The sequence below is a fragment of the Henckelia pumila genome, chromosome 2 (genome assembly GCF_033568475.1).
Source record: "Henckelia pumila isolate YLH828 chromosome 2, ASM3356847v2, whole genome shotgun sequence".
Taxonomy (NCBI): Eukaryota; Viridiplantae; Streptophyta; class Magnoliopsida; order Lamiales; family Gesneriaceae; genus Henckelia; species Henckelia pumila.
In genome coordinates this window covers 103,601,557-103,616,545 of record NC_133121.1, presented here as the reverse complement: position 1 = coordinate 103,616,545, position 14,989 = coordinate 103,601,557, and the positions used below count along the sequence as shown (strand labels likewise).

The window sequence follows — 14,989 nt, the reverse complement described above, 5'->3', positions numbered from 1 at the left end:
CCTGGAGAGAAATGCTGATTAAAGAATACGTTCCAGGTCATCTTGACACTTTGGCAAGACGCGCATCCTTTTTGAAAGGAAAATTGGCAGAATGGTGCCATATGGCAGCATTACAGAAGAACTACAAGAAAATAAGGGGTATAAATAAACGTACACCTTTATGTTGTAAAGATAATGATCTTCCAACGATCATTGGAAACAGATCACAGGGATTTAAAAGGAAGAAATTCAGAAGTAATCCCTACAATAAAAGAATGAGAAGTTCTTGAAAACCAAGAACATTTTGGTCCAAACAAAAGGCCAGATCTTATAGGTCAGGAAGAAGAAGTGGACCTACAAGAACATCCCCAGTAACAAGCTCATCACAAAGCAGGGGAAGAACACCATCAAGAAGAACTTTAAGAAAAACTCATACAAGAGCAAGTGAAAGTTTCAAGGATTGCAACTGCTGGACATGTGGAGCAAGAGGACATATATCTACAAATTGTCCAGAAAACGAGAAAAAAGGAGTTAAACTCTTTGAAGCAACACCAGATATGGATGATACGGTCTTCTTTCAAGATCTAGTCCAAGTATATCAATTTGAGGATATCCCCTCAGATGAAAGCATATACGAAGAAGAGATATTGTTTAGTCAAGAAGATTATGAGGATGGATCAGAATCAGAATCAGAATAAAGAAGAAGTGTTTCGGCATGAAACACATGAAAGTTTGGCTGGATTCTCTAGCCAAACCACGATATCTCATAATATGATCCAAATGATTATGAGAGAAAATCCAACGTTACAAAAGTACTAGGGATTTTCGGCAGGACAAGTAGAAAGAGTCTTAGGCAACCTAGGGCTTAGACAAAGAAGACATAATTTGATTTACAAAGTATCCAGAAGGGAAATGGCAATCCCCATGGAGTTAACAAGTAATCAAATAGAGATGCAGTTAATTCCTTTTGAAGAAATAAGAGAGGAATTGCAAAAGTTGAAAGGTGAGGTAGCAAGGACGATGTCTTGGATTCATATTGGAGCAATCCAAATAATGATCAAGGCAACTTTTAAAGAAGGAATAGATTCACCTATAGATATCGTAGTATGCGATAAACGAATGGGGAATATTCAAGATGTTGTCCTGGGTACTATCTCAGGAAATCTTTGTGCAGGAAAAATTGTAGGAGTTATCTATCCAAGAATAGCCTACAATTTAGCTGACAGGGACTTTAGTCGAGCCTTGACGTTGCATCAAAACTTCAAGGAAAATAGACTAATGAAGGAAGGTAATAGACCATATTCTATTACATATCAAATTTCATATGCTCTTTCTAATACTCATCATTCTGAATTATTTATTAGAAATGAGTTCATTGAAATTTCAGAGATCTTTGGGAAAGTTGCTCATGCAATATACCCAGAAAGAATCGAGTTTCCTTTAATTCAGGAAACAGACATTTAAATCCAAGACAGACCAGTTCTATACAGAGACCTTAAAATAGAACCTCGAAGGTTATCTTTTCAAGGAAACCGAATGACAAGTAGGAGATGGGACAAATCTCCTATTCAAGAAATTCCACCAGAAGAAAAAGAGTTTTCTATAATAGGAAAACTTAGATCTCCAGAAGGATGGAAAGAAGTGAAAATAGTATTCGATATTACAAGTCATCGGAACCACTTCCCTTGTAACTCGATTTACTATTTGGAACAACATGAAAAAGGAACTTACCAAGGATTGATAAATATTGGAGAATTGGAAGTTCAAATATGTGGAATTCCACGAAAAGAAGTGGATCAACTCATTCTTGGTCTAGAGTTTCTGGAGGACCATAAACCATGGAAACGCCTTGAAAAAGGAATAGAGTTCATGACAAAAGAAAAGACTTGGAGGATTCAATAAGAATTCTACGAAATGGAAAACCAAGAGAATTGGATTAGGGACAATCCCTTAATCAGATTTGAGAACTCTGTTTACAAACAGATGGAAGAAGCAGCTGTTGAAATTAGTAAGTCATGAACATGAATTACTAGATCGCATTGAAGAGATAGAAAGGAGTAACCATACTCTACCTTCTGAAGCCTTAGGAAGACTAAAGGTGAATAGTCTTAATCGGATTATTGAGTTACAACACAGTCTGTTAAAAATGGCAGGGCCATTTAGTAATCCCTTTAAAAAATGACAACAAGTCCTTTCTCCATATACATTCCGATAGGGATGTTGTATGAACAATATAAGGCTGAATACTTTGCAGCTTATATTGATTCGGGAGCAGGAATTTGTACAGCAAAAAGAGGAGTCTTCCCTGAAAAATGTGAAGAAGATTTGCCAAAAATTGTTGGACGAGATTTCTCTCGAAGAATTTTAATTCTTTGCAAAGGAATAAAACAAGCAGAGATCCTTATAGGAGGAGCAGGTCAGACACCTTGGTACAAGGTAAAGACACCACCAATCTATTTTCATGATACAGGAGCTGATATCCTGTTAGAAAATAACTTTTTACAAATGTTTAAGAAGTACACACAAGACAATGAGTCAATAAGACTTATGTTCACTACAATTTGTGATCATAAAATTATCGTTCAAAGACTCAAAGTTGCTTTTTATCGACAATTGCCGATAATATTTCGTAGCCAGCGTGGTGATAAGGGACAACTTTTTCATCCAAAAATGAAAGATCCAAGAAGGTTTGGAGAAACCATGTTGAAAATAACAACAGAACAAGAACTCCAAACAGAAGATATGGAGCTTCTCAAGGTAACTCTAAATCATAGAGATATAGAGTTAGAAAATAAGGTATCCCTTGAAGATGTCAAAAAGAGGCTCAAAGAAAGTTATAATGAGCATCCTTTGGCATGGTAGGATAGAAATCAACTCAAAGCCAGTCTTACTCTAAAGGAAGGCAAAGAGTATGAATTCGTCAGATATAAGCCTATCCCGATGAACATAACAGATCAAAGGGATATGAGAATGATTATCAAGGAATATTTGGACCTTGGTCTAATCAAAGAAGGAGTTTCACCATATAGTAGCCCAGGTTTTCTGGTCAGAAATCATGGTGAAATAAAAGAGGAAAACCCAGGTTAGTTATTAACTACCAAGGTATTAATAAAATCCTGGAGTTTGACGGGTACTTCATACCTAGTAGAGAACATCTAATTAGCTGTGTACGAAATGCTAGAGTGTTCTCAAAATTTGATTGTAAGTCTGGATTCTACCAGATAAGAATGGAAGAAGGCAGTAAGAAATTCACAGTCTTCTCTACTCCACAAGGACACTATATTTGGGAAGTTATGCCTATGGAATTGGCTAATGCACTCCAGATATTTCAAAGAAAGATGGATAACCTTTTTAAAGATTATTTCAACTTTATGTTTGTTTATATTGATGATATTCTTATAACATCAAAAAATATAGACGAACACGTTAAACACTTAGATATTTTCTCTAAAATTTGTAAACAAGAAGGACTGGTGTTATCTGAAAAGAAAGCAGTCATAGCAACAAGGAAAATTGAATTCCTCGATATTGAGATTGATGAAACTGAAATAATTCTACAACCCCATATTGTGGAAAAGGTAAAGAATTTTCCAGATAAACTCAAAGATGTAAAACAACTCCAGAGTTTTCTTGGAGTAGTTAATTTTGCAGGGATGTTCATTAACAATCTAACAATGTACAGAAAGGTGTTCAGTCCTTTGTTAAAAAAGGATGCTAGGTTTATATGGACTGATGACCATACTAAAGGGGTAAACCAATTAAAAAAGATATGTAAGAATCTCCCAAAAATGGCTATACCCGTAGATGAAGATGATCTGGTATTATTTACGGATGCCAGTGACGATTGGTGGGCAGCAGTCCTTACCAAAATCACTCCAGATGGGGAAATACCATGCAGATACTGTAGCGGTCTTTTTTCAGAATCTGAAGCCATTAGATGGCATATCAACGAGAAGGAATTTTATGCGGTTAAAAGGGCTTTTGAAAAATGGCCATTATTTTTATTTGCTAAAAAATTCACTCTGAAGGTTGATAACACCCAGGTAAAAGCTTTCCTAAAGAATAAGATTGATTCTAAACCTGAGAAAGCTAGGTTATTAAGATGGCAAACATTATGTCAAAATTATATTTTTGATATTGTTATTATTAAATCTCATGAAAATATTCATGCAGATTTTTTAACAAGAGATGGAAGGCAGTGACGTGGATTCCATCCTGAAAATGCAGAGGCATCTCAGGGAACACCTTGGGTTGCTTCAAAACGAGTTCAACCAGTTAGCCATTAATGCTGAAATGGCCGGCAGGTTACAACAAGCTGATCGGATCAAAGTATCTAATCGAATTACAGGATGTATGCAAGCTCAAACACAACTATGGGCTGCTATTCAAGGGCCAATTGTGAAGGCTATAGAGAAACCATTGGTTTCTCATAAACAAAATATACTAAAACCATTGGTTTTACAAAAACAAGAAATACAACCACCGGTTGTGAAACAAGATGTTGAAGAATCTAAAACTCAAGAAACAAGAGCTAATCTATCATCAGCCTTTGATGATCTGGATGAAGCAACAATTGATGAGGATAACTCATCAAGTCAACCCTCCGCCTCTGGGGTAAAAGAGGAAGAGATCAATCTTAGGCCCAACACTGACAAGGGCAAATCTAAGATTGATACTAATCCATCTATTATTTCTCCATTCCAAGTTTATCAACAGAAGTGGGAGAAATTGAATACAAGGAATGAAATCAACCCGAACATTTGCAGGGTTGATGTTGCAGGAATATATCCAAGGGTTTGGCTAAAAAACAATGTCAATCCTAAAGATGTAAAACTCTGGTATGAATTTGGGGCTTTGGCCTCAGTTTATACAACGTCACCAAGCTTTCTGGAGATATCACAGTTACCAAAATGGATTCAGGAAGCAGTCCAAGAAACATGGGCAAATAATAAATAATGATCATTTGTCAAGAGGAGATGTGCTTGAGTTATATTTTTTCAGTGCAGCTCCAGAACCAACAGTGAAAGGATCACACGAACCCTTTCATTTTATCAAGCTGAGGAGACCTGATATAAACAGTCATAAATTTATCAAGGATCCTAAAACTGAAGAAATACCCTTGGTGTCCACTTTCGGGAAAAATGAGATCTCAACCAGAAGGGCATGGGGTATTTGGGTCTGCCTTACTGAGATGGACAAAGTCAAGTTTCCATTCAAATTTTATCAGAATTCCGTGAACGGATCGTTCCTGTTGAACACAATGACAGGAAAAACTACAGCATTTGCGGAAGAACTCTTCGAAAAGAAGAGAAATCTTTTGTGGAACAACAAGCTGCCGGGGAGTAAAGAAACTCGCCGAAAATTTTGTAACATGACTCATATTGGACGATGGTCAGAGAATATCTGCCAAGAATGCCCAAATCAGAAGGAGCCAGAATTTGGAAAAAACCTTTAGACCCCGAACGGATCGAAAGGATTTTTCGAGACAAGCAAAGGTGGACAAGGACCACCAAAGATGCGTTTTCACAGGGGTCTACTTCAAAAGCAAAAGATGCCCCGACAACAATAAAGCAGGCATGTGAGGAGAATAAAGCCAAAAAAAAGTAGCAGACATGTGATTCCTCCACTAGTAAAAGATGCCTTCAATAATGGCATAAAAAATTCAAGACAACTGTCTCCTTCACTAGTAAAAGATGCCATCAATAATGGCATAAAGAAATACAAGACAGCTGTAAGATTTCCTGAAGTTTCTCGGTGAAACGAGTGGAACTACAGCTATAAATACAGGCATTTGAGGAAGCTGAAGACATCGATAATTCCCTTCAGTTTTCTTACGAATAAAATTGTTGTAATATTTATCTTTCTATTGTAATAAGTTTTCGTTTATGTATTTCAAGAACAAGGCTACTATGAGTAGCTAAACAAGTTGTCTTCTCCTCTTCAAAGGAGTTGATTTATGTAATAATATTATGTCTGAATAATTTTTTTAAAGTCTCTTGTTCTTTCATGTTCATATTTTATAATTAAATTTATATACCATACGCCTTAAGGTAGAAAATGAATTAAGGCTGTGCTGGGTGTCGTTGAAGGAGCTTGTGCAGAAACCATCTGTTGCGACTGCGTGGTTGGAGTGTGAGGAGCACTTCGTAAAACTCGGCAGGTATGACCCGACGACATTATGGTCAAAGATGTATTTAAATTTGATTTACTTTACGGAAGTATGTTGGACCCTAATCTGAAGTATATAGGCTGGAAACCTTGCGCAACCAATAGTTTTTCACGACATGAACTGGTTCGATAGGTAAAACAATGTCAAAGTACAAAAGACTAGTTAAATACTTGTTTAATCAAAATTGGGGACCACTAGGGAGTGCAAACTAAAAAATTTGAATGTAGGGAGTTATGAGAAATTTATGTTTAGGTTTAGGGATTTTAAAATAATTACCCCTTAATATATCTATACTATATTATAATACTTTTTAACATTAAATATTATGGGCTCTTTTTTTTGTTTTTGTTTTTTAATAAAATAAACATTGAGGAAGTTAGATTGAATTTTAGCAAAATAAATCGGTCAGCTGTGTGTGTGTGTGTGTTTTTTTTTTTGTAAACCCTCCTATTGTATATTTAAACCTCCTCTTTTTTCGTGTGAAAAATAATATTTGTCAAATTAATTGCTCAAATTTTTCATTGTTTTTTTTAAAAGTGTGATTATACTTCATAAAACCGTTTTGCCTCAAAAGAATAATCAAATAATTTACAATATATAAAAATTAAGCTGCGTGATATACTTGAGAGCTTAATCTAAGCTCCTTGTTGTTTTAAATCATATCTAGCCAACTCTTTTAATCAAATAGACAAGAAAACAAAAGAACTTAGTCATACCATCAGAATGTCACTCATACGAGATAGGATGAAAGAAGAAATAACTTGTCATTACCAAAGCCACTCATATCACATTCTCTTCCACGAAAGTTCGATGTTCTTGCGATTGAGACGAAAAATGAAAGTCAATTACTTTTTTTTTTATTTTTTATAGTACAAGTACAATATTGATCTAGTTTACAAATATATGAAATAACTGTCCGCACTACAATTAGAATTTGAACACGAACTTGAGATATGCTTATTTCGAGCATAATAATTATAAAGAACTATCCGAATTACCTGATCTGATACCTAATTATACTGTCAATTTCATAGGCCTAAATCCAGCATATAATTCATCACTTAAGCAACTTATATTGACATTATATAAGTCTAAAATATTTAACTACGTCTGATAAATTTTTATATAATTGTCTGAAAAATGTGAATTTAAATGTTCCAAAATCCAAATCACATTATTTAAGTCATACTAAATAATTAAAATATCGATCGAGTTGTTAAAATTAAGACAGATTTTAATATAATTACCTGAGAATGTAAACACTTGTGATGCCGTTTAATAATAATAATAATAATAATAATAATAATAATAATAAGTTATAAAAAATGACAAAATTAGTGAGGCGCGCCAATCAAACCAAATCAGCACCATCGAACTAAAACTAAAACCTCTCGCTAGGGTTTTGGGGTCTATTTTGATTTTGAGAAAATAAAAAGGGCGGGAGATATTCACCGTGAGTGGCGTCGACTCTGGAGATGACCGGCAGCGTCGCCACCGGCACCCGAGAACTAACAATCATCAGAGAATTCAAACCCTATGGTTTATCAGCCGAAGAGTTGGATGGCAGCAAACCTCCGGACGACGATTACCGTTACTACCTCTTTGATCCTCAAGGTACTAAACAGAGAGATGATTCCGAAGAGCTCGAAGATGCTTCTGCGCTGACCAATGATGGAAGTGATCACGAACTTTTCATCAGAGGAAATAGGTGAATCTTCAATCTCTTTAATTGTTTTTGAAATCCTGGCTTTGATTTCTGGTCTTTTTTTTTTACTGGTCATACTTTTTTTAGGATATGTTCTGATTTAAAATGAGAACTTTGGATTCATGGTTCTTATTGTCGTGTTTAATGGTCCACATTGGTCTACGAGTAAAATGGCATGTAAGTTTGAGGGACAATGGAGAAACTTGTTTATCGGTTATGGCTACCCTCTTGGCTTAAATGCTTGTTGGGATATCCCAAACTTTTATTCACCATGCAATTTCCATGTGAGCTGGTTATTGGTTAATCCAGTCGCGGACAAATATCCGCATTGTATGAGATTTAAAATCACTGCAAGAATGGGAAGATCGTGGTCAGTTAAAAACTGACTCTTCTAGTCTCCTGATTCGTCGAAGTTAAAAGATAAACATGGTTGCTTTAGCTTCTGGGAACTGCAACTTATTTATCTGATAAGATGAAACTTTTCACCAGTTCAACAGTATAAATCAATAACGATCTTACTCTTACTGAAAATTTTATTTTTTTACCAATGAGGTGCTTCTGATTCTGGCATTTCAAGTGGAGACATGTTCAATTCTAACTGACTTGAAACTATGGCAGAATCATGTGGAGTACTGGTTCAAGAGTGTATAAGAGGTTTATGCTGCCCTCCAAAGTTATGAAGGTGATCGAGTTTTCTAAAACTCTAGTCTTGCTTTATTGGAGATCTAAGAATAGTTTACTATATGATAGGGAATTCAATTTCTTTTCAGCATGACTCATAATCCATTGACAACTGAGTTACCAAATTCCATGAAGCGCCTTAGAAGCTTTCATCTTTAAGTCATCAACTGTTCAAGTCAATGAATGAATGGTGTAACATTTTAATTCGCCTGCCTGCCAGGCTTATGTAACAATACCTCCCAGGCTTGTGCCGTCTGTGGGAAGATGCAGAGGTGCTCAAGTGAGGATATATCATATAAGATTTGCTATTTGTCGTAATTCGAACTCCAAAAGGAGCTTTTCAGACATAAGTTGGATCCAGATGTTTTAGTTTCACACAATGTTTTCACCATTTTTTATTTCTAGAGTCAAGTACGAAGGGATGGTTTTGATTCAGTACCTGAAGGCAATATCATTGATATGTCGATGTTTTTAAAAAATCATCAGGTCACCTCACCTCTTATTTTCCGTGTACCTGTTAAAGCAAGCAATTACGAAAATAAGAATAATGGTTTTTGCAGATATCTCCTAAAGTAGACCCTTCCCAGTGGCTTGTGATATGAACCATTTCTCCTTGGGGAAATATAGTTCTAACTTTTTTAAGGCGGGAATGAGCTGAAAGAGAGAGATTTAGTTTTAATTGTCACATTTAATAAATTAATTTGAGCTGTTGCTTCAGCCTTCATCTACGTCCTTGGATGCTCAAGATTGTTGCTAAAATGCAGGCATGCTGGTGCCGGATGGGTGATATGTCTGAAGCCTTGCTCTGTGTTCTTGAAGTTAACAGTTTAACCATATATGGTGTGTCAGGTGTGTCAACCATTTGTCTTTTTTAAATATTAAATATTACAGACTTTGATAAAGATCGACAGGATCCTGATACCATTTTTCTATGCTGTATCGTGTTAATCACCATAGTAATCATAACCTTTTAGATGCTCATGCTAGCTGATCTTGTTCCAATTCCAACAGGTGAAGTGGCATCTATTCCACTTCCTCATACTATAACATCTATATGGCCTCTTCCCTTTGGCTTACTTCTCCAACATGCACCAGACTGTAATTTCCTGACAAAGATGTCATTTTCATCAACAAACCCCCTTTTAAGCGCTCGTGATGTGTTTCGTTCAAAAAGAGATGGTGGATACAGTCCTCAGAATAATTACTTTCCAATGCATTCTCCTGATTTTGGTATCAGAGGTGATGGAACAATGGCATCATCCCATCTGATTTTGAAGGATCCATTTGAAGTTCCCCGGGTATTGATATAGCTTCTTAATATCTAGAAAAATACAGTTTTGTTTGTGTGTATCTTGGTGTTGCTATCGTCACATGTTTGTCACCATCTGTTAGTATAAATAGTTTGGTTGCATATATTGCTAAGAAACCAGCATCGCTTCATTTATTTTTCAATGTTCAAATTATACTGTTTTCGATTGAGTTTATTTTAACCTGTTCTACTTTGGGCCTGCCTTGAATGTGTGGTATTTGGTCTGTGTAGTTGTTATCTTTTGCTCACTACACGTAAGAAATCTTCACACCATTCATGATAAACAATGTGTCATTTAGTGACTCAGATTCATTTAAGATACACGTGAAGAAGCTTCATTTAGAATATGATGTCCAATCACTAATATTTGAGTTTTTCCCCCATTGTTGTTGGAGTTAAATGATAAGCTTGCCATCAACTTTATCATTTTTATCATTTTGAGGAGTGGCTGTCATTGCCCAAATTTGATGAAAGATATGCATCTTTAACTCGAAACGGAATAATAAAGCAAAATTGATGTTTTTGATTATCCTTAATTTCTTTTTTTGGGGTGGGACCCAGGATTTTGGGGAAGGGAGTGAGGTCAAACAAAATTTGAATTGTAGGATAAATTACTCATGAAATTAAGTTTTTTCTTTATTTGACGAGGGCTACTGCCACCCTTTGCCGTTTGCTCAGTCCACCACTTCTTGCCATCAAGTGGTTACTTCCGTCTCATATTCATCCATGATTTTTTATTTAATTTAAAGATATCATCTTTAGGACGAATTTTAGGATAAATTACTCATGAAATTAAATTTATCTTTATTCGAAGAGGGCGACTGCCACCTTTGCTGTTTGCTCAGTCCACCACTTGTTGCCATCAAGTGGTTTTTTCCGTCTCATATTCATAACTTGGTTTTTCATTAATTTAAAGATGTCACCATCTTGGTGTGTTTGTAAGTTTATGTAGACACCAACAGTTTCATATGCCATGGCTAATCTGTTTGTGAAAATAGGCCAAGGGGCCAAAACAAAATGTATCTTAGTGTGCTTGTATCTCTCTCTAGCTTATTCTCATGCTCATTGTTTAACATATGTTTATTTAATAAAAAATATAATGTTACGTGGTTACTCAGTTAACATATATTGAAGAAAGAGGGAAGTTTAATGTGATGTGGGAATTTGATGAAAGGACAATTTGGACGAGTGATTATGTTCCTCTGATGGCGTCGTACAACAAAGGTAATTAAAATAACTTAATTTCATCACTTCCCTGTTAAATGGATTGATTTAATGCATATGCACTATTATGCTTACCTCATTGAATGGACTTGTTAATGGAGAGAGTGTCATTTAATTCGTAATGTAATTTTGCAGGGAAGACACAACATTCTCTTTGGGTTGTGGAGGCTTTGAACTCCGATCTTGAAATATCAAATACTAAATCATCTGGCTTAGTTTCTCATGACATGATGAGAAAGCTATTTTTCCGAAGAATATGGCAGGGGAAAGGGTCACAAACAGCTGCTAGCCAGGTGCCAAAGCCTTATTATTTTCTCTCGGTTCCTTCTAATTGAAGGTCCTACCTTTCATTCTCAGAAACCTAACTGTTATTCTCTTTTCGTGTCTTTAACATACATGGTTTTGTTTGAATAAACAGCTCAATTTAAAATCGACTACAAGAACTGGGTTTGGGCAGCCTAAGCATGTTTTTCCCACTGTAGCACCGTGTGATCTAACTGGGACAGAGATAGATTAGCCCAAACTTGAGTAACCAAAATAATATAATGAAATTTTTAGCCGGGCGCACTTTTCCCATTTATGATCCTATGCAATATTCGGACCTAATTATTACTAGTCCTGATAACTACAATATTCACTCTTATGATTTTTTGTCACGATTATTTTTAAATTGAAAATTGTCCTGGTGAAAAATGTATGGTCACAGTAGGTTTACTTGAAAGATATGATATTACTTGTGATGAGTGTTGATTTACTTATACATATGTATATTCCTATGCTTTTGATGACATATTTTGCTTTTCTTTATTTTTTTGTGAAATCTTATGTGATATGCAATTATGCATAATATTCAACATTCATATAAGTGAAATATTACAACTTATACCAAGTTTTATGTCATACATACTACAAAGTTAATTATTAAATAACGATGGGCTGCATGAGGATGCCTAAGCCCTGATACTGCGGCCCTGCCCATATTTAAATTATCCGTCAATATTTTCCCGCATTAGGCGCCTGTGTTAGAGGCCTGGATGAGAATCCTAAGCCCAAAATAAAATATGTATACACCAGAAGGCACAAGAGGCCCAATTAAATGGCCCATTAAGAATGCACGTGGGATGAGGGAATATTATAGGGCAGGGAGTGAAGGAGTTAGTTAGGAATGATTTTGATATCATCGTGTTTACTTTGTACTAGCATTGCTAGGGAATATACAGAGAGTTCTCTGGGGATTTGATAGCAATATCAAATATATTTCTCATTTTCCTTTACTGTTTTATTGTGTGTTGTTGGGAAGATACTATCAGTTTGCATAAACCAGCCTAACAATTTGGTCCGACCCGCCGGGATCCGATCGAGAAAAATATAGCCATGACGCGATCGGAAGTAAAAGTGGAAGTACTGGAGAAGACGGTGAATGAGATGCAGGAGGCAATCAATACACTCACCAAGGCAGTAGCCAGCTTCGCCGAGTCTCAGGCAAAAATGTTTGCTGCCCAGGCGAAAATGGAACAGTGGGTGTTCGGCAAGGTGAAAGGAGATTCAGAGGATCCGTTTGAGACAGAGGGAGGAAAGAACGAGGAGATGGGCGGCGGTTCTATGGGAGGTGGAGGACGAGAGCCGTATCGAGAAAAAAAAAAATATTACCAAGACGATGAAATGAGACAGGCGTTGAAGCGGGTTGACATACCTGGCTTCGATGGTGTTGACCCTAGAGGATGGTTGGGAAGGGCTGAGCAATACTTCGAACTACATGGGACACCAATGCATAATCGTCTACGGTTGGCTCACATTCATATGGAGGGTCCTACATATCATTGGTTCCAGTGGCTTCGACAGAAAATCCCGAGCATGAACTGGGACAGATTTGCAGAGGAGTTGATTAAACGTTATGGGGGCAGAAAAGCAGCTAATCCATTTGTGTTGTTATCCTCGCTGCGACAGGATGATCAACCGCTGGAGACTTACATTGAACAATTCGAAGTGCTTCTGGCGCAAGTAGGTGATCTTCCAGAGGAGCAATGTCTGGGTTACTTCCTTAGTGGGTTAAGGGAGGAGATCCACCGCCGCATAGGGATTCATGAACCAAGAACAATTATGAGAGCCATGGATTTAGCTCGGGCGATTGAGGAAGAGCTCGTCGGTTATCAGGGCTCCTCTAGGTCATGGTATTCGGTGATAGGCCATCGGGGAGGTAGGGGACATGATCAGGGGTATGGATCGACGTTGAGAACTGGGAGAAGTGACAGTGAAAAATATAAGCACAATTCTTTGTTCGGCCCAACCAGTGAGGTCGGCCCAAAAGGTGAGAAAGGAGCCAATTACTCCAATTCTAGGGCCCAAAACCTTGTGAGTCCCCCAATTATACGGCCAGCGAGATGGGCTGGTGGAAATTATGCCGTAGATCGAAATAGCGGAGGTCGGGGAGAGAATCAAACACCGCGAGATGGAAAAATTGTCTCCCACCAAGAATACATGCATCGTCGAGAGAAGGGTTTGTGTTTCCGGTGTGGTGAGCCTTTTCAACCACTCCATAAATGTCCTCACAAATCTCTACGGGTGACGTTACTAGCAGAGGACGAAGTGGAGGAGGAAGAAAAGTCAGAAGGAGAGCAAGTTTTTTTTGAAGAAGGTGAGATCAAAGGAGAGCCCATCAAAGAATACAGCACACTGGAATTGCCGTTATTTGCGGTGGGTGGAATCTCTCACCCCCAAACGATGAAATTAAGAGGCTGGATTGGGAAAAAAGAGGTGATAGTGATGATCGACAGTGGCGCTAGCCATAACTTTGTATCAAAAACCTTAGTTGAGAAGTTGGGCTTGAAGGTAGACGAGTCTGTGAAATTCGGGGTATTCTTGGGGGATGGGTGCAGGCTATCGTGTCAAGGGGTCTGCCCAAATCTTGGCTTGAACCTCGGGGTATGCCAATTAGATCTTGTTGGGTACTTGTTTGAATTGGGGGGAGTCGATGTGATTTTGGGTGTTGATTGGCTGCGAACTTTAGGGGAGGTAAAAGTCGATTGGGGTAAAATGCGGATGACTTTTGTGAAGGCTGGAGAGGAAGTAGTGCTGCATGGGGATCCTACTTTGCAACGGTCCCTGGTTTCCTTTCGTTCCCTTGTGAAAACGGTAGGGATAGAGTTTTGTGCGGCTCTGCTTTCGATTAATCAAACGAATGCAGGGGAGAACAATGAAGATGGGGAAATGTCACAACCTCCAGATTTACGAAGTATCCTGGGACAGTTTGGAGGGGTATTTGAGAGTCCACAGGGACTGCCACCGGAGAGAAATCATAGCCATGCAATCAGGATTAAAGAGGGGTGTGGTCCGATCCAAGTGAGACCTTATAGGTACGCTCACCGGCAAAAAGATGAAATTGAAAAGTTAGTGGCCGAGATGTTAGCAGCAGGGGTGATACAACCTAGTTGTAGTCCTTACTCGAGCCCAGTCATATTGGTTAAAAAAAAAGATGGGAGTTGGAGATTTTGCGTGGATTATCGGGCTTTAAATGAGATCACAATTCCAGATAAGTACCCAATACCAGTCATTGATGAGCTGTTGGATGAGTTGTACGGTGCGGTGTATTTTTCCAAATTGGATTTGAGGTCGGGGTACCACCAAATTAGGGTACAACCCGACGATGTACCCAAGACTGCCTTTCGGACACATATGGGACATTACGAGTTTCTCGTAATGACTTTTGGGTTAACAAACGCACCCTCGACCTTTCAAGCCACAATGAACGATGTGTTGCGGCCTTATCTGAGGAAGTTTGTACTAGTGTTCTTTGACGACATCCTCATCTACAGTAAAGGGTGGGACGAGCACTTGTATCACCTTCAAGTAATTCTCGACGTACTGTTCAACAAAAAATTACTGTTAAATAAAAAGAAATGCAGTTTTGGGGTCCGGAAGATAG

The 14,989-nt window shown here is 37.6% G+C and overlaps 1 protein-coding gene across 4 annotated transcripts in view; it reads left to right on the top strand.

Annotated features, from left to right (window-relative positions):
* The first annotated feature begins 7,509 nt into the window (after positions 1 to 7,509).
* Positions 7,510 to 14,989, top strand: part of LOC140880242 (anaphase-promoting complex subunit 1) — a 39,521-nt gene continuing 32,041 nt past the window's right edge. For 3 of the 4 annotated variants that reach the window (XR_012149617.1, XM_073284525.1, XM_073284527.1), the window contains exons 1-6: positions 7,510 to 7,856; positions 8,472 to 8,535; positions 9,299 to 9,383; positions 9,546 to 9,832; positions 10,962 to 11,067; positions 11,203 to 11,360. Coding sequence is in view for 3 of the 4 variants with exons in the window: in XM_073284525.1 (XP_073140626.1) it covers positions 7,624 to 7,856; positions 8,472 to 8,535; positions 9,299 to 9,383; positions 9,546 to 9,832; positions 10,962 to 11,067; positions 11,203 to 11,360 (933 nt within the window). In the remaining variant the exon portion in view is untranslated. The remainder of the gene's footprint in view (positions 7,857 to 8,471; positions 8,536 to 9,298; positions 9,384 to 9,545; positions 9,833 to 10,961; positions 11,068 to 11,202; positions 11,361 to 14,989) is intronic. The other variant, XM_073284526.1, reaches the window with a different exon arrangement.